Below are 19,553 nucleotides of genomic sequence, written 5' to 3'. Positions count from 1 at the left end.
ACCTGGGAGATTTTTAAAATATAAAATTTCATTGAATCTGTATTAGGTTTCAATTAAAAAAAAAGATACAGGTATGGGATCCGGAAACTGGTTATCCCAAAAACTCCAAATTATGAAAAGACCATAATTCTCTCCATAGTCTCTAATTTATTCATATAATTACAGTTTTTAAAAATTATTTCCTTTTTCTCTGTAAAACAGTTCCTTGTATTTGATCCTAACTAAAATATAATTAATCCTTATTGGTGGCAGAACAATCCTGTTAGATTAAATTAATGTTGAAATTATATTAAAGTAGACCCTTATGTGGAAAACCCAGTATTCTGGATAACAGATCCCATACCTGTATTGAGCTTTGTAGAGCGAGTCTTTTTGCTAACTGATTTATGTTACTGTTTATGGAACTTCACACATGTTTGAGATCCGTTATCAGGAAACCTGAAAGCTCAGAATAACAGAAAGGCCATCTCCCAGACCCCATTTAAATAATTGAAAAATTAATCATTAATCCTTATTGAAGGCAAAATAATCTTATTTGGTATAATTAATGTGTTTTTTTTACTAGACTTAAAATATGGAGATCCAAATAAAAGAAAGATCCCTTGTTTGACAAACCCCGGGTCCCGAGCATTCTGGATACAGGTGCCATACCTGTACACTGTAAAATTCATATTTCTTCTTTCAACATGATTATTTACATCTTTGTAAACTTCCTTCACACTGAAAGATAGGGTCTTTTGCCGCTACATGTTAAATTGTGGGAGCAAAACATCCCAAATTACTATTTTGAGTCATTTACCCACCACGATATACATTACCGTACATTACATTTTGTTGCCCATGATTTAACATAGGTGGCAAAATGCTCCATCTGTCATTGTCCTAAAGGACTAACTGGCTATTAAAGTTGCATACCAGTTTCATATCAGTAGCAACAAATTAGTTCTGAAACATCTATTAAAAAGGAAGACATGGAAAGGAAGAATGTATTTGGTTGCTATTGATACATTTGCACCTCTGTGCAAGAACAGGTAGCAGCCCAATTAATAAATCAGCTTGTGGATTCTTAAAGGAAAAGGAAAGCTACTGAGGCATTTTATTGCCAATAGATAAGCTGCAATAGTGCAAGCTAGAATGCTATATATATTCTGTAGAATGTTTTACCATACCTGAGTAAAAAGCTCTAGGAGCTCTCTGTTTGTTTTTTAGGATAGCAGCTGCAGTATTAGCTTGGTGTGACATCACTTCCTGCCTGAGTCTCTCCCTGCTCACTTATAGCTCTGGGCTCAGATTACAACAGAGAAGGGTGGGGGTAAGAGGAGCAAACTGAGTATGCTCTTGCCCGTGGCAAGGAGGTTTAAGCTGAAAACAGGAAGTCTGATACAGAAGCCCATGTGTACACAATAGAAGGAAAGAACTGCAGTGTTTTAGGGTTTACTGGTATATTTAGGTGGACCTTTCTGATAAGACTTACTTACTTTTAACTTTTCCTTCTCCTTTAAAGGGTAAAACAATCACAGGAGCCAAGCTTGTTCCAAGTCTATTAACCCATAGGAAACATTCAGTAACTAGCATTTCCTGGACCCATTAAGTTTAATATACAACAAACTAACTAATTTATTTCATTCATTTAATTGTTTCTTTTAGATCAGGACACATACACATCTCTCATAGTTTACTGATAGTTTCGGAAAATAGCAAAATAATAAAACTTGATAGTAAGTTGAGGGATACCATCAATACAGTACAAGGGGCAGATTTATGGATAAGAATTTTTTTATGATGCTTAGCACCACAAAGGCTTCCAATAAACAAATGTTGTTTTGGCACCTCTTCAAATTAAAGGAGCATGGTAAAGAAGTTTACCAAATTGAGGTTCTGTTCATAAATAGAATTAGTGCAGAGTTAAGAGAGCTTTGGATACATTTGAGTGCTGGGAATCCGTTGGGAATCCATTGGTATTTTCTGCCCCTTAGCTTCAAACCAAAAATAAATGTTGCTTTTGAGCTGTGCATGCTTCATTTATATAAATGTTTCCCTCCTTTTAACAGCTCGGCAATGATTGTTCTGCAATCCTGTCAGATTCACAGTCACTGGTGAGTATGCAAATATGATTTATCTTCAGCTTTTTCTGCTTGATTTAAATGGAATAAATTCAGAACTGAATCTGCTTTCATTGTGTTCATTGCAGGGGCCTAGCACATTAGAAGAGCTGTGTGTCATGATTATGGGTATTCTGCAGAAGTCTCAGGTAAAGCAACATTAATATTTTTATCGTATAATGTTACATATCTATCACAAGTTCTTATACTCCACTGGCATACTTTTCATTTGTCCTGTAATAAGCCCCAAATAGTGAACCCTAAAAAAGGAAGGGCTTACTAAATGTATGTGGAATTGGAAGGTGGTGGATCAGGGATCAGGGACGTTGGCCTAATTGGCCATTATTGTGGCAGATTGAGTTTAGATTTTCATTTGTTGGCATCCATGCATTGGCATAATAAAGTATTTATTAGATATCCATTTTCTAACATGAGACAAGTGGATTTTGGCTGGTTGGGGCAATGCAAGAAGCATTTAAATTGGACAGTTAGTGGCTTAGGTTTAAATTGACATTTTCTTACCTAGAAAAGGGATAGCAGAATTACCTTTAAATTATTGCAAACCGTGACACATACTAAGGACGTGCTGAACAGAGCAAACACCACTTCCTACATTTGTCATGGGCTTAATGCTTACCTGCCTTAATAAGTAAGGAGATTAATGGTTTCTGTAGTTGTCAAATAAACCCTTATCCACAGGGATATGTGCTAATGAGATAAACCCTATATATATTTTTTTTGAAGACATCAAATAGAAGCCTCTGCTTTACTTAGGTATGCTCACATACAACAGGAGACAGCAGAAAACACATTTACAAGGACAAGTGCAAAGTGTAAAAATCTATGCACCGGAAATGGCACAATTTGCACACGCAATGATACCAACAGACACAACAACAGACACTTGCATGCATTTTACCAACTCCGTTACTAATATGTGCCTGCATTGGTTGCTGGCACTTCACTATTAAGCTGGCTGAATCCTCGAACGATCAGACTTCACCATCTCCCGACCTACCACTAACCATCAGTTTTAATAAAGTAGTAAAAGAACAGATCAGCCGATGTTCTGCACCTGACAGCAATCGTACGAAAGTTTATGTCCGACAAAGCTAGTGACAGTCTCCCACTGAAAATCGTCAAATTGGCAATACATGCAGATATATTATCGGAAGCCGACAGAAATCTTTTAACCTGGCGATCGGGCAAACGACCAATCTCCATGGGATGAAAAATGTCGGGACTCTCCACACACGGTCCGAAAATTGTATGAATCGAAGATTCGTACGATCGGATCTTTGCGTCCATGGCCAACTTTACTCTGGAATTCTGTGGGAACATGATGCATTGTTGATTAAAAACATGGAGGCTTCCTTTCATTTGTAAAATAGACCTCAAGATGTATTAGTTTTGGCCCATCATTTGATGTCAGACTACCAAGATGCAGGTCTTTTTTCAGGTCTTAGAACCCACTGCAACCAATCGGATACCTGTTGGTTTATTGCTATGGGCTACTACGATTTAAAGGAGAAATAAAACCTTAAAAATGAATATGGCTAAAAATGTCATATTTTATATACTGAACTTGTTGCACTAATATTGCTCATTGCCGAAAGTTTCAGCTTGTCAATAGCAGCAATGATCCAGGACTTCAAACTTGTCACAGGGGGTCACCATCTTGGAAAGTGTCTGTGACTAGGGTTGCCACCTGGCCAGTATTTTACCAGCCTAGTCGGTAAAACACCTGCCAAGGCCGGGGCCAGTATTACAAATTTACCAGCAATGCAGTTGCCGGTAATTTGTAATACACTTGCAATACACTTGCAATACATTTGTAATACACCAATTCGCTCAGAACGTACCTTTTTTTTTTCAGGCTTCTGTGTTGCTCTGTCCCCTTTTGTGTCACTGTGTGTGGCTCCGCCCCCTTTTGCATCATGGGCTGCCCCCTTTTGTTCCTGCCCCCCACCGGCCGGTAACATTTTTTAGAAGGTGGCAACCCTATCTGTGACACTCACATGCTCAGTGGGCTCCAAGCAGCTGTTGAGAAGCTAAGCTTAGGGGTCATCAAATTATCAAGCAGAAAATGTGGTTAGCCTGTAATATAAGCTGATGCTACAGGGCTGATTATTAAATTCTGATATTCTTTGCAGGGTTCAGATGAAAAAGAGGAGAGCAAAAGGGTAAGTAGAGTACTGTACATAGCGCATTCATTGTCTAGATAGCCCTTATCCATGGACTGGCTCAGTAGTAAAATAGAATTTTAATTTTCTTCCCTGCGCAGTTCTTATTTCATTATTCTAAGAGTCATGAATCAGGCAACTCAGACATCACGGTAAGTTGCACTGAGGGAATGTTGAAGTGCAACGGTAAGTTGCACTAAGGGTAAGTTGCTGCTTCTGAGGGAACCACATGGAAATAGCCACATTGCAACTCAGGCTTTCCTACTGGGGTTAGTCCAATATGTATTAGTGTAAGTACTGTATGTCTTTCTATTGTGGCCACTAGGAATATAGCAGTAAATGTTGTTCAAGCTGGTTTTAACTTCACACACAAAAAAAATTAAATTGAAAGCCTTTTTGGGATAAGATGCTCCAGATAAAAGGAAACATAATGAGTAGTTACATTTTAAGTAAAACCGACTGGGTTAGACAAAAAGAAGTGTCTTAGCAGACTATAGGCAACAATTTTTTAGTTCCTCTGACTTGAAAATATTGTGTTTCAATTTGAAGTTAATTTCGGTTTGACTATATATTGTTGGACGAGCAAAGCAAAATACCATGTTGCGCCATTAATCTTCAACAAAGACCAATTTACTGCTGGATCAATTTGTTATCTTGATTAGGTGAAACAAATGAAACTTACTTATAATAATAACACTGCAGGGGATGATTATTGCGTGCAGCATAATTTGCAGTTGTATGTAGGCCTTAAGATAAAGAGCAATAAGGGTTGCACAATCACACTCCTTAGTGTTCATGCTGAAAGCACATCTGTCTGCGCTCTGCATCTTGTGTCAGATAAATAAATGTGCTACAAGGTGTCGAAGGGCATGCAGTAAATACAGGGCCCAATGCAGGATGCTTGTTACTTTTGCACTTTTAATTTTTAATCAATAATGAACTGTTTTAGCAATATTTTTGTGGTACTGACTTTCGGGTGGTAAGTGAGAGTGGTTTTGTACTTGTGTTATTATGGCATAATGACTTGTTTACTGGAACAAAAAACTTCACTGGCACACAGGATATTTCAAGCAGGAAAAACCTTGCTAGGTATTTATTGCAGCATGCAACGTTTCGGGGTTACCCCCTTTGTCAAGCATAATGACTTGTTTAGTCATGTCTTTATAGCTTGGTGACATCAGGAAAGTCACTCTTAATTGTCTTCTGAAGTTCATATCAGGGGGCTAATTTGAACCAGATCATGAATTATTTTGTGCTAATTATGTTCTATTATGATGTTAAAATGATGTTATAACCTGTAGGCCTATTAGGTAACCTTTAACAAACCCAGGTGCTGAATTTTTGCGCACTGTATCTAATACAGGTATGGTTATCCAAAATGCTTGGGACCTGGGGGTTTCCGGATAACGTATCTTTCCATAATTTGGATCTTCATACCTTAAAGGGGAAGGAAACCTAGTTGGCGCAAACCCCCCACCCCCCCTCCCGTTTGTTGCCCACCCTCCTTCCTCCCCCCTGGCCTACCCGTCCCGCTGGGCAAATGCCCCTAACTTGTTACTTACCCTTCTGCGCAGGTCCAGTCCAGGGAGTTCACCGACGACATCTTCTTCCACGCAAACTTCTTCCTGCTGTGATCGGCGTTTTGGCGCATGCGCAGTAGGATCATTTCGCCGGTACGGATCTACTGCGCATGCGCCAAAAGTCACGCGCATGCGTAGTAGATCGTACCGGCGAAATTATCCTACTGCGCATGCGCCGTTCAAAGCAGAAAGAAGATCGCGTGGAAAAAGATGTCGTCGGTGAACTCCCTGGACTGGACCTGCGCAGAAGGGTAAGTAACAAGTTAGGGGCATTTGCCCAGCGGGACGGGTAGGCCAGGGGGAGGGTGGGCAACAAACGGGAGGGGGGGTGGGGGGTTTGCGCCGACTAGGTTTCCTTCCCCTTTAAGTCTACTAGAAAATCATGTAAGCATTAAATAAACCCAACAGGCTGGTTTTGCTTCCAATAAGGATTAATTATATATTCGTTTGGATCAAGTACAAGCTACTGTTTTATTATTACAGAGAAAACGGAAATCACTTTTAAAAATTTGGATTATTTGAATAAAATTGAGTCTATGGGAGACTTTCTGGATAACAGGTTTCTGGATAACCATACATGTAGTATCTTGCTTATGCCTACTTTCCTCTGAGAGGGTAACAGAATGCTGCAATAACACGCACTGTGATCAGATTAGTTATACACAGTGCTCAGATTTCTGTATTTTATATGAATACTTTGGAATCACAAACAAATATTGCACTTGAAAAGAGTGATAGCAACTCGCTAGTAACATAAATTGTATATATATTTTGATAACTGATCTAGAGTCAGTATTTCTCCATATTGTTTGGTTTCCCATTGCTTTCACAGGTCATATATTATTTTGAAATAAAGAATCACTGGCAAGATTCTTGCAAAATATGTATTGGCTTGGTATTGAAATAATGTAATGCTCTACAGTGGATAAATGGGTCTTATCTGGGGTCTTGTGGTAATTTCGGGTCTAAACCAGTGTTATCCCATACCAGGCCAGTTATTCATTCCAATGTCAGTACAATATATTTTGAATTGATAAGTGCCCATAATAACCTTACCTGTATACTCGGGAGCACTTTGCACCAGTTTATAGAACACTGGGACTTTTGATTGATCAGATGCTTGTGACTGTAAAGCACCTTATTACATGGGTAGCATTTTGCACTCATTCTGATGGCGATCTATCACCATGGATTTAATCCCTAGTAAATGTAGTGGACATCTTTGTAAGTAGACCGTTCCCTGCCTATAACAGCCAGTAGGAAGCAACCCATCACAATCCCCTGTACTATGGGGATTTCAACTGAGAAAGTAGCTTTCTGATTTGAGACGTGTAATTGTTTATGTGTTTTTGTTTAATCTAAGTTCACTGTTCCCTCCACATTGCCAAAGCCTGTGTGCAGTTGTCATCAAACATTTTTCAATTTTTCTTTTTTGGAGGCATCTGTGTTCTTGCTTGGCAACTCATAGTCATGACGTGTGTATAAAGTAGGCCACTGTTTGGTTCAACCTATTATAGCTGTCCATATCACCAAGCTAAAGGAAATTTTATTTACATAGATTATAAAAACCCTTTCACAAAATAATGCACACCTTCAAAATACTAACAGGAGGCAAAAATGAATTAGTGTCCATTTGGGGCAGTTCATATTCGTGTGCGTGTGTGTGTGTGTAAACATCAATGCTGTGAGTAATTATGGAAGAGTCAATGGGTATTTGGTATCTACTTTGCAGCCACAGTAGAGAAGAGAGCATTAAATAAATGCATTCTCCCCTATGGGATATAGAGATACAGTATTTAAAGGGCATTTAAAGTCTAAAATAGAATAAGGCTAGAAATGTTGTATTTTGTATACTAAATATAAACATGAACTTACTGCAACATAAGCCTAATCAAACAAATAATTTATGCTTTCAAAGTTGGCTACAGGGGGTCACCATCTTGTCACTTTGTTAAACATCTTTGCAAGACTAAGACTGTGCACTTGCTCAGTGTGGTCTGGGCTGCTTAGGGATCATCATAAACAAAGCTGCTTGAATTCTGCATGGCTGGGAAGTAAAGCAGGGGCTCCCCCTGGTGTTCATAAGTATGATTGTTTCCCTGCTCAGCAGTTAGGGACCATCTGACAATTCCTATCCACAGCAGTAAATGAAGGGAGAATTTCACTGCATACAGTCAGGTTTCTTATAAAAATGGTACACATTTTTTAATTAAAGTATATTGGAGATAGGTTTCTTTTTCATTAAACAAAGTAAAAATGGGATTTTATTTTTTTGCCTTTACATGCCCTTTAAAGTGGTTGTTCACCTTTAAATTAACTTTTAGTATGATGTAGAGGGTGATATTCTGACACAATGTGCAATTGGTTTTCATTTTTTATTATTTGTGGTTTTTGAGTTATTTAGCTGTTTATTCAGCAGCTTTCCAGTTTGCAATTTCAGTAATCTGGTCGCTGGGGTCCAAATTACCCTAGCAACCATGCACTGATTTGTATAAGAGACTGGAATGTGAATAGGAGAGAGCCTGAATAAAAAGATGAGTAATAAAAAGTAGCAATAACAATAAATGTGTAGCCTTGCAGAGCATTTGTTTTTTTAGAGGGTGCCAGTGACTGCAATTTGAAAGCTGGAAAGAGCCAGAAAAAGAAGGCAAATAACTAAAAAAACTATAAAAAAAGAAAAAATGAAGGCCAATTGAAAACTTGCTTAGAATTAGCCATTCTATATAACATACTACAAGTTAACTTCATCATTTCCACCCCACATTAAAGCACACAAATCTGTTATATACTAATCCTGGTACCCCAAACAATCTTTTAACTGTATACTGTTAGACGTTGTATGTGTCTATAAGGACAATCTCATGTAAGGCTGTTTTTTGTGTTTGGCATATTCCGTAACAGTAGAAATGACTGTGTGCTCCTCAGAGCCCAGGAGTTCATTGTTGATCATGTGTCTGTCTTCATGTTCTCTCAGTCGTCTGTCCTGCATCCTTTGCTGCAACTTGTTCCTCAGCTTCATGACAGGAGGATGAAGAGGTTCAAGGCTGAAGTACGTAACTATGATTTACACATTGTCCTTGTCTTGTATCAGTCCGCTAGTAATTACTGCAAATGTCCACTGCAAAATCATTGTATGCCCCCCCGAACTTTGTGAATAAAACATTTTTGTTTAGAAATATATATTCATTCATTTTGGGCAGGGTTTTCCAAACCTTGGAGTTTGTGCCTATGTGTTGAATCAGCGATAGCGCAGAACACTCAGAGATGGATATTGTATGCTCATACTCTCCAATTCAATAACTCGTTTTAAAGCTGCTCAGAAACTTCCATATACTCTATGAATGCACATGATATGGTTTTATATTTAGGTAAATAGATAATTATTTTTGTATTTTTTTTTTTTTACATTATTCCTTTTCTGAATGTGACCTTATTTTAACTTTAAAGGGATACTGTCATGGGAAAAAAAAAAAATTCAAAATGAATCAGTTAATAGTGCTGCTCCAGCAGAATTCTGCACTGAAATCCATTTCTCAAAAGAGCAAACAGATTTTTTTTATATTCAATTTTGAAATCTGACATGGGGCTAGACATATTGTCAATTTCCCAGCTACCCCAAGTCATGTGACTTGTGCTCTGATAAACTTCAATCACTCTTTACTGCTGTACTGCAAGTTGGAGTGATATCACCCCCTCCCTTTTCCCCCCAGCAGCCAAACAAAAGAACAATGGGAAGGTAACCAGATAGCAGCTCCCTAACACAAGATAACAGCTGCCTGGTAGATCTAAAAACACCACTCAATAGTAAAAACCCATGTCCCACTGAGACACATTCAGTTACATTGAGAAGGAAAAACAGCAGCCTGCCAGAAAGCATTTCTCTCCTAAAGTGCAGGCACAAGTCACATGACCAGGGGCAGCTGGGAAATTGACAAAATGTCTAGCCCCATGTCAGATTTCAAAATTGATTATAAAAAAATCTGTTTGCTCTTTTGAGAAATGGATTCAGTGCAGCACTATTAACTGATGCGTTTTGAAAAAAAACATGTTTTCCGATGACAGGATCCCTTTAACTTTATATTTAAAAGCAAGGCCACCTACAAAGTAAAAGTATTCTGTGGAAAGATTTAAGAAAAAAAAAATCTTTAATTTGGAGATTTTTTAATTCTGTGCCTTTCTGGTCTTTATCAAATCTAAAATTAATTACATTTTTAATTGAATAATTATATTTTATTACTTATTTTTTCCTCCACTATAATTCAGGAGGCAGTGCCACGTGCGATACCATTGGAAGAAAAAAGGCACTGGTGACTTTAATTATTTTTTATTTTTTTTAATCAAAATTTCAGCTCTTCTAACGCAGAGAGCGCAATTACACTCTCTGCACTAGTGATGAGACCCCTCTCGGCCAACTCTCAAGCTAAAAAAGAAAGGGGCAGCATCAGAGAGGCACACAGCCCTGAATTATCTACTGATCCTGTTGCTAGTTCGTTTGTACAGATAGCTGGTGTAATTATATCACATTGCAGTTAAAGGGCTGATTGACCTTTCAGATAACTTTTAGTATGATGTAGGTAGTGATATTTTGAGACAATTTGTAATTGGTTTTCATTTTTTATTATTTAAAGTTTTTGAGTTATTTGACTTTTTATTCAGTAACTCTCCAGTTTGCAGTTTAAGCAATCTGGTAGCTAGGGTCCAAATTACCCTAGCAACCATGCACTGATTTGAGTGGAATATGTATAGGAGAGGCCTGAATTGAAAGTTGCAAAGAGTCTATAACTATAAAACTATAAACTAATAAAAAAAGAAAACCAATTGAAAAGTTGCTTAGAATTGGCCGTTCTATAACATACTAAAAGTTACCTAAAAGGTGAACCACCCCTTTAAAAGAGAGTTGCAGTAGTCAATGTGTTATTGAGGGTGAATGAAAATTTCTGTGGCACCTTGGGTGATAAACGATTATATTTCTTAGTGCCATGATTTAGTTAATGGTGAGTGACTGGATTTGAGGAGAGAAGGACAGTGCAGAATCAAACATAACCTCAAAGCACCAGGCCTGGGAAGATGGGAATTATTAACTGTAATAGACACTTCTGGGACATTATGGGTGCTGGATAGTGGAAAAGAACCATTTCTGTCTTAGAGAAGTTTAATTTACGGTAACATTGGCACCTCCAAGTAGCCATAGCAGACAAGCAAGGAGAGAACTAAGTTAAAAGAGTTGAGAGAAGCATTTCATTAGCAACAGTATTAGAAACCATATGAGCTGATATCAGTTGATTCTGGCCAAGTGAGGAAATATATAAAGAAAAAACTAAGGAGCCCAAGACAGAGCCTTGAGGAGCCACAAAAGAGCATGTTTAGTGATGGGCGAAACGGCAATATATTCGCGAAATGGCACCGGTGTCTCGTTTTTTGACGCCGGCGGGCGTTTTTGATGCCGGTGAATTTTTTTGGGCTAATTTTCGCGGGCGTTTCGCTAATTTATTCGCTGGCGCCGAATTGCGCAAATTCGCCGAAAATTTGCGCCTGGCGAATAAATTCGCCCATCACTAAGCGTGTTAAGAAGATCATACTTCATTCTAGGGAACAGTGAAAGAACAATTTCTTAGGTAAGATAACAACCAGGACAGGGCAGTGTCATGACTGCCGAGAGAAAGGAGGGAAGGGAGGAGCAGAGGGTGATGAACAATGTCAAAAAAAGCTGAGCTTGCTCCTGTCATGTTATGTCTGTGTTTGGAGAACTGCAGAGTGGGTAGAGGGATTTAGCAAGAGGTGAAATGTGAGGAGATTTTGATCAGGGAGGGGGAAAGGGGAGTTAGAAAATTGTAAATTTAACGAGCCTAATAAAGTGAACCTCAAATGAGGTGGAGCAGGTGGAAGAACTTTAAGGGGCATATTTTTATGCTGTGTAAAACTAAATTCGCTTAAAAAAAAATAAATGGTGAATTTATCAAGGTGTGTGTAATTTTACGCCATGCAAACACCAGATTTGCCACCTTTATTTTACATTGCTTCTGGTGGAGGTCAATCCAAGAAAAAATCACGTTAAAATTTTACACCATTTTTTCCACTTTTTTTACAAAGCAAAGCGTGGTGATGTGTGGTGTATTATCCCGCTGTTTTTTTACACAGCATAGTAAATATCCCCCTAAATGTACAGTGGGGAGAGAGAAGGAATCCAACCCTCCACCCCTGTTTCCAGCTGTAGGAGTGTGATTAAGGTGTAGGATTAAGGTGTAGACCACCAGAGGACAGGGCAGCACGTGAGGTATTAGCTGTAGAAAGCCAAGTTTCAGTTAAATCGGCTAAAGGAACTGTTGATGAAAAGTTCATGAATGGAGGTAAGCTTGTTGCAGACTATTGTGGCGGCCATTCCAGAGAGGACAAGATAAATTAACCGTGGCTTTAGGTAAATATTAACCCTTGGGCCACTGACAGGTATGAATGACAGCTGGTAGTGTAATAGTGATTATATCATTGAAATGATAAATGAAACAAAACATCCTGAGCATGTATTAGAAAAATAATTGAAATATATATTCTTCTTATGATTTAGGCACATTATAAGGAAACATGTAAACCTTAAACTTTGACCACAAACATGGTATTCTTCAGATATATCTTATACTAGGACAGTGCTGTCCAACTTCTGTGGAACAGAGGGCCGGAATTTTTCTGGCCTACATAGTGGAGGGCCGATCATGGGAGCCATTGGTGACCACTCCCTGTTTTTAAACCACACCTAATTAAAGCCCACCCATGTTACCACAAGACCATGTCCACATTAATGGTGGCAGCACACCAAAAAACCAAATGGTTGGTGCTCACTGCAGGGATATCACTCATCACTCATGTGTGGAACAAGTCTTAAATCCATATGCATCATCCTCCCTTCAGATAACATAGCACCCCCAGCACATGATTAAACACCTTAGGGACCCTAACAACAATTTTCAAGTGTAGAGTATGGTACACCCAGGGAGCATGGGGCAGGCAGAGGATGGCACATACAGGGAGCATAGGGCAGGCAAAGTATGGCACACACAGGGAGCATAGGGCAGGCAGAATAAAGCACACACAAGGAGCATAGGGAAGGCAGAGTATGGCACACACAGGGAGTATAGGGCAGGCAGAATAAAGCACACACAGGCAGCATAGGGAAGGCAGATTATGGTACACACAGGCAGTATGGGGCAGACAGAGTATGGCACACACAGGGAGCATAGGGCAGGCAGAGAATGGCACACACAAGGAGCATAGAGAAGGCAGAACAGAGCAGGAGACAGAGAAAACTATCAGGACCACTCTAAGATGTACTACATACAGTGATACAGTGCTGGTGCCCTTCAGCAATTTGAGTTTGAACAGGTGAACAATGTGGGCAGTTTCAATCTGGGATTTAGGTGTGAACAGTAGGGTATGAACAATAGAGGTGTTACAAGTGTGAACAATGCAGGGGGGATTACATGTGTGAACAATACAGAGGATTACAGTCTGAATTTTAGGTTAAACAATGCAGAAACCAGTTAATCTCTGTAGTGAAACCTTTTAAAGTTTACACATGATAAGCAGACACAGCAGGCAGACTTTCATGTGGGGGCCACACAAGGGGTGATTGCGGGCTGCCAGTTGGACAGCTCTGTACTAGGACTGTGTCCAGGGGCGCTCCACCAATGAGGCGAGTTGAGACACTCGCCTCAGGCGGCAGCGCCCCCCTGTTTACCAGGGGCGGCAAAAATGCCGCTCCTGGTAACTAAGAGCCGAATTTCCGGTTTTCAACCCGGAAATTCGGCTCTTCTAGTGCAGAGAGCGCAATTGCGCTCTCTGCACTAGCGTCGTGCAGCGCCCCGACCCCCTCCTGCGCAGAAAATGTGAGCGCCGTGAGGAGGGGTCGGGGCGGCAACGGAAGGCCGCCTCAGGCGGCATAAAGGCGCCGATCGGCGCTGACTGTGTCCTTCATGGTGTCCTTCAATTATATCTTATGTTATGATATAAATATTTATCATTCTGTCCAATTCCATTTTATACAACTGAGCCTTTTGATTTTATATAAATTGTTGTATTACACCAATGTAACCTTGGCTTCAGACCCATTGGAATAAACAATTATATGTGAATAAAAAAGTAGTACATTTTACAAGATTTCTACAGATGTTTTCTAAAATGTTTTTATTGTTTACAGGAGGAAGTACAAGGACCAGGACTCAGCAGAGGTTACTTTCTGTTCAGGGTAAGCCACCCATCCTCTCCTGTTTGCAAAGTAATCACTAGCAGCTGCCATCCCAATGCCTTTTTGGAAACTATAGAAAAAATTGTAATTAACTATGATACCAACTAAATTCTTGGGTAGTTTACATTATGAGCATATTTATAAATTTTTGAGTTTGAGGGGAAAAAAACACAATTTTGCAGAAAAAAAAAGACAACTTTTTTTCCCTTCAACCCCTTTTTTTTCCAAGCACTAGCATATTAAAGAATAAAACCACAGTGTAGTGTTTTGTTGGGAAAAGCAAAAAGTTGCAGACAAACAAAAACCACAATTTCATTAATTTTCAATGAGACTGAAAATCTCAACAATTTTAAATATACTGAGGGAAAAAAATAAAGTTGCTTCAAATGTTCTTAGACAACTCTCAGTGACTTCTATAGAAACTGAACAGTTTTACTGTTAAAGTTTTTCCTGCAATTTTTTGGTATGTTTTTTTATTTGATAAATTACATCTATATTCTCGAGTATATTCACAGTCCACTTTGTTTTCCCTCAAATTTAAAAAAAAACTCACTCTTATATTTGTATAAATTTGCCCCTAAATGTTCCTGTAGTCTGCCTAATCACATTCAATCATTTCATCTGGATTGCACATCGGATTTGGATTGATGTCTGCCTAGAAGCAATGCATTACGTTGCATTATTTTTATGTGAACACTGGGTCTTTTCCTAGAAAACTCCCGGTGGGCCAAGGTGTCAGGGGGCCCTCCTGCTTCTAAATATTTGGCTTGTTTCATGGCCATTCCCTTTTTCTATGAGAATAAAGAGGCTAAATAGATGGAATAATATGTTATAGTATGGAAAGAAAAGAGAATAGGAGAATAGAGGTTGACTAAGGAAAGGAAGAAAATAATACTTAGAGTGGGCCCCTGGTCTAAAGGTTTTTGGGTGGTCCCCTGGTCTAAGGGTTTTTGGTGGGCCCCTGGTGCCCCAGTCCGACACTGGTCCCGCCAGCCCAGTCTGAACTTTCATCAAACTTTATTTCCCCAAAGTATTCTTGGCTTTTAGTCTTGCCTAAGCTACCATTGCCTCATGCTTGGTCCCCACAAGCTCCCTTCCTCTCCCATAACTTTAGGCTCTTTATTCTAACGCCTCATATGGCTCCCACAAACACAGCATAGCAATATGTGGGCTCCAATTCTACAGCTGCAAGTACGTGGCAAATTGTGATCTGTGTTAGAAGATGACTTTGGAATTTGTAAAGAAGAATAGTTTAATGTGTTACAGGTATGGGATCCATTTTCTTAAAACCCATTATCCAGAAAGCTCCGATTTATGGGAAGGCCATCTCCGATAGAATCTATTGTAATCAAATAACTCTTGTATTTAATGCCAATTAAGATATAATGAATCCTTATAGGTGTCAAAACAATTCTATTGGGTTTAATACATTTTTACTAAAATCTAAATTTATCTCATATTTTATTTTAAAAAAAAAACCATAACCAAACTCCCATGCTTGATTTGACTCTATTTATTTATAAAATAACCCAAATTAATCAGATTGAGGAAAAACTCTATAAAATCAAGCAAAAACCAGAATTGCTCAAATTTTTTAGTTTTTTTCCCCAAATTTCTCAATTTTTTTTGTTTTTGCCCGAAAACCTAGAAAAAGTCGGATTTTCCGACTAAACCCCGCCTAGACCTTGATAACTTCAAATTTAGATACGGTAGGTGTCTTTCCAATTGACTTATTCAGGACCTCGACAGGTCTGAGATGGCAGATTTTCCAATTGGGCTTTTTCCAGCATTGGGTTATAATAAATCTTTTTTTATTTTTTTTTAACGAAAAATTTGAGTTTTTGCTCCAAAAAGCCAGACCAGATAAATTTCACATCCTATAGTCAGATACATGTAGTTTGTACCTGTGATATCAAGTTCAGTTCCATTCTCTTCTGCACATCCGACACATCCCATGGCGACGTGTGGGACAACAGAGTTCAGCCATAAAAGTTGAAAGCGTGGAGGGGGAGGGGGGCAGCATTGGGGCTGCTGCAGCCCCTGAAACACAGCTGCACTCAGGTGCCCATTTACCAAAACTGGGGAAATTTGTACAAAGGCAGTAGCCCATAACAACCAGTCAGATAATTCCTTTCATTTGCTCTGCAGAAGATGGTCCAAAGGTAAGATTGATTGCTATGGGTTACTGCACTGGTGCATTTTTATATACATTCCACCGTGCAGCAATGTACGGCTAATTGATCTTACTGTATATTTCCCTGTGTGTCTGCACCCACTAATGCTGAATGCAATAATAATAACCGTCAGTGTTGCGCTTTAGTCTCTTGTATATAGACCCATGGGGAAGCATGTGATCAATTAGCAGATATGTTGCTGTGTGGAGGAGCCCATTAAAACCCCCTTCACAAGCAAAAGCATTAAAAATGATGTTTGTATACCCTAATAAAGGATCATTTGCTCTTTCATTAATAAACCTTTATGCAGCATGCAGCTATTGTGGAGACAGCTTCCTGGATGTATATACACACACATATATATATCATCCTGAAACCCAACATAATGCTAATATATGAATTTAAATTGTTCCCCAGAAATAAAGACTTTTTTTCAATTACTTTCCATTATTTATTTTTTACTGTTTTTCCAAAATCTAAGTGAATGTTGGTGTCTCTGGTGTTTGAGTCTGGCAGCTCAGTAATTCAGGTGCAGACTCTGAACGGTTACAATTTTGCAACATTTAGTTGATACATTGCTCAGCAGCATCTCTGGAGTATTAACAACGATTGTATCAATTCTAACAGCTGCCTGTAATGAAACTCAGGGATTCTGCTCAGCAGGGACAAAGATAAGAAATGTATCAACTAAATGTATCCATTTAGAACAGTTTACAGGGTCGGCGACCCCCTCCCAGAGCTGCTTCAGAAGGTGAAACATTAGTCTTTACACATCAATATTAGAAAAACCGCCACACATTGAAAACAGAAAGTCATTGGAAAAAGTCATTATTTCTGATGATCTATTTGAAAACAACTAGTTGTTTGAAGTTGAACCACCTCTTTAAGAGGGAGTGTGTGTTCACGTGCTTCAGTTTTTAAAGTAAAAGCATATTTATAAATACACCAACCAGCCATTGATACATTTGATTCATTTTTTTTCAGCCACGTAATGGAAGGAGATCAGCAATTTTCCGTTAACAGGTATATATATATATATATGTATTTGTTGCTAGGGATGCATTGAATCCAGGATTCGGCCAGGATTCGGCCTTTTTTCAGCAGGATTCGGATTCGGCTAAATCCTTCTGCCCGGCCGAATCAAATCTGAATCGTAATTTGCATATGCAAATTAGGGGTGGGGAGGGAAATTGTATGACTTTTTGTCAGAAAACAAGGAAGTAAAAAATGCTTTCCACTTCCCACCCCTAATTTGCATATGTAAATTAGGTTTAAAATTTGGTTATATATATTCGGCCGAATCGTTCACGAAGGATTCAGGGGTTCGGCCGAATCCAAAATAGTGGATTCGGTGCATCCCTATTTGTTGCCTTCTGCGTTATTCAGTAAAGTGAATTTGCAAAGTACATCTTTGGTATGTTTTTCTATTAAGGATAAAATTAGGGATGCACTGAATCCACTATTTTGGATTCGGTCAAACCCCCGAATCTTTCGCAAAAGATTCGGACGAATACCGAACCGAATCCTAATTTGCATATGCAAATAAGGGGTGAGGAGGGGAATCTGAATCTTACTGAAAAAGGCCGAATCCTGGCCGAATCCCAAATCGAATCGTGGATTCAGGGCACCCCCTGGATAAAATTGCAAATTATATCACTATAGCATTACTTTAGACTTGTCTAAGATTCCACTATTACGTGGATGTATAGCCACTGCCTTCTTTATCCGCATGTATAGTACCCCCCCAAGAGCAACTGGGTGTTTTTACAAATGTTGTTATTGCTACTTTTTATTACTCACCTATTCATATTTCAGTCTCTTATTCAAATCAATGCATAGTTTCTAGGGTAATTAGGACCCTAGCAACCTGACTGCTGAAATTTCAAACTGGAGAGCTGCTGAATAAAAATCTAAATAACTCAAAAGCCACAAACAATAAAAAATGAAAACCAATTGCAAATTGTCTTGGAATATCACTCTCTACATCGTACTAAAACTTAATTTGAAAGTGAACAACCTCTTTAAATAGCAATTGTCTGAGAGTGCTTGTATTATTTAAGCTTTAGAGCTTTGATTTTATCAACATCGATTAAACTTTTGGTTTTCTTCCCTCACTTTCTCCCTCCTTCTGTGCAGGTTACAGAAATGACCAAAAGAAGCATTCCGCTGACCTCCTGAAATGGAAATACAGTCTCCTTTACACTTGTGTAACTCTTTAACGATCAATCTAGAATGTAAAGCTTACTGTTCCTAAATTATTCACAATATTATTATTTTTTTTTTGGCTGAGGGTGCCAGAGTTTGCGTTATTTGTTAAATAAATTAAAAGCATATTCAAAGCTATTGTTTTTTTTTTTTTAGTGTTTCCAATGTTTTTAATGATGGTGTGTATTAGGAACATGACTGATGTGCATGAGGACTTCTCCTACCTTACAAAAACTGCTGCACCTGTTTATTTGAACTGTAAATAAATGCACTCCTCCGAGTGTTGTTTTTAAGATAGACGCCCTCTGCTGGACTGAGTCTTTTAATCATTCGTTTTTATATGAACAGCACTAATCGGGATTTCTGGGTACCTAATGTGATGCTCATATTCAGGTTTAATAAAAGTGCCTTTCCAAATGGTCACTGTTGCGGTAATGCAGATAACTAAATTATCATTAGCACCTTGTCTAATATTCTCTATATAATAATAGTAAGATAAGTGATCCATTTGCCTAAAAGAAAGTTACAAAATATTCAGAGTCCAAATTTGCACACAAATTTGATATGGTTTGAAAGGACTTGAAGGTCTGGAAGACTGTTGTACAGGTATTGGGATCCATTATCTGAAGACCTATTACCCAGAAAGCTCTGAATTATGGGAAGGCCATCTCCCATAGACTCCATTTTAACTAATTCAAATTTTTGACAATCATTTCCTTTTTCTCTGTAATAATAAAAAAGTAGCGTATACTTGATCCTAGCTAAGAATTCACCCTTATTGAAGGTAAAACAATCCTTTTAGATTTACATTATGTTTACATTACTTTTTAGTAGACTTAAGGTATGAAGATCCAAACTACAGCTAGACCTGAGCATTTGGAAAAACAGGTCCCATGCCTGCAATATTAAAGGAGAAGAAAAGGTATAATCACTGAGGGGTGGCATATGTTAATATATATGATAATATACACGTACCTCAGACCCCTGTGAATCATATTTGACTTTTTGGCTCTTTACTTTGGCCATGGGAGGAACAAAAAGTCGGCTTTTGAAGTTTGGCTTTTCACTCAGCT

General features: G+C 38.6%; 1 protein-coding gene across 2 annotated transcripts in view; it reads left to right on the top strand.

The window, feature by feature from the left end:
- The window catches only part of nmu.L (neuromedin U L homeolog), a 35,600-nt gene extending 16,823 nt beyond the window's left edge, over positions 1 to 18,777 (top strand). The window contains exons 3-10 of one of the 2 annotated variants that reach the window (XM_018229994.2): positions 2,052 to 2,096; positions 2,192 to 2,251; positions 4,256 to 4,285; positions 4,387 to 4,437; positions 8,840 to 8,914; positions 14,054 to 14,101; positions 17,260 to 17,298; positions 18,412 to 18,777. In XM_018229994.2, the coding sequence (XP_018085483.1) occupies positions 2,052 to 2,096; positions 2,192 to 2,251; positions 4,256 to 4,285; positions 4,387 to 4,437; positions 8,840 to 8,914; positions 14,054 to 14,101; positions 17,260 to 17,295 (345 nt within the window). In that variant the 3' untranslated portion in view covers positions 17,296 to 17,298; positions 18,412 to 18,777. The remainder of the gene's footprint in view (positions 1 to 2,051; positions 2,097 to 2,191; positions 2,252 to 4,255; positions 4,286 to 4,386; positions 4,438 to 8,839; positions 8,915 to 14,053; positions 14,102 to 17,259; positions 17,299 to 18,411) is intronic. The other variant, XM_041588961.1, reaches the window with a different exon arrangement.
- The last annotated feature ends 776 nt before the right edge of the window (positions 18,778 to 19,553 follow it).

The sequence above is a fragment of the Xenopus laevis genome, chromosome 1L, assembly GCF_017654675.1.
Source record: "Xenopus laevis strain J_2021 chromosome 1L, Xenopus_laevis_v10.1, whole genome shotgun sequence".
NCBI classification, from domain to species: domain Eukaryota; kingdom Metazoa; phylum Chordata; class Amphibia; order Anura; family Pipidae; genus Xenopus; species Xenopus laevis.
Note: the sequence above shows the minus strand (reverse complement) of the source record. Positions and strands in the feature narration are given on the sequence as shown.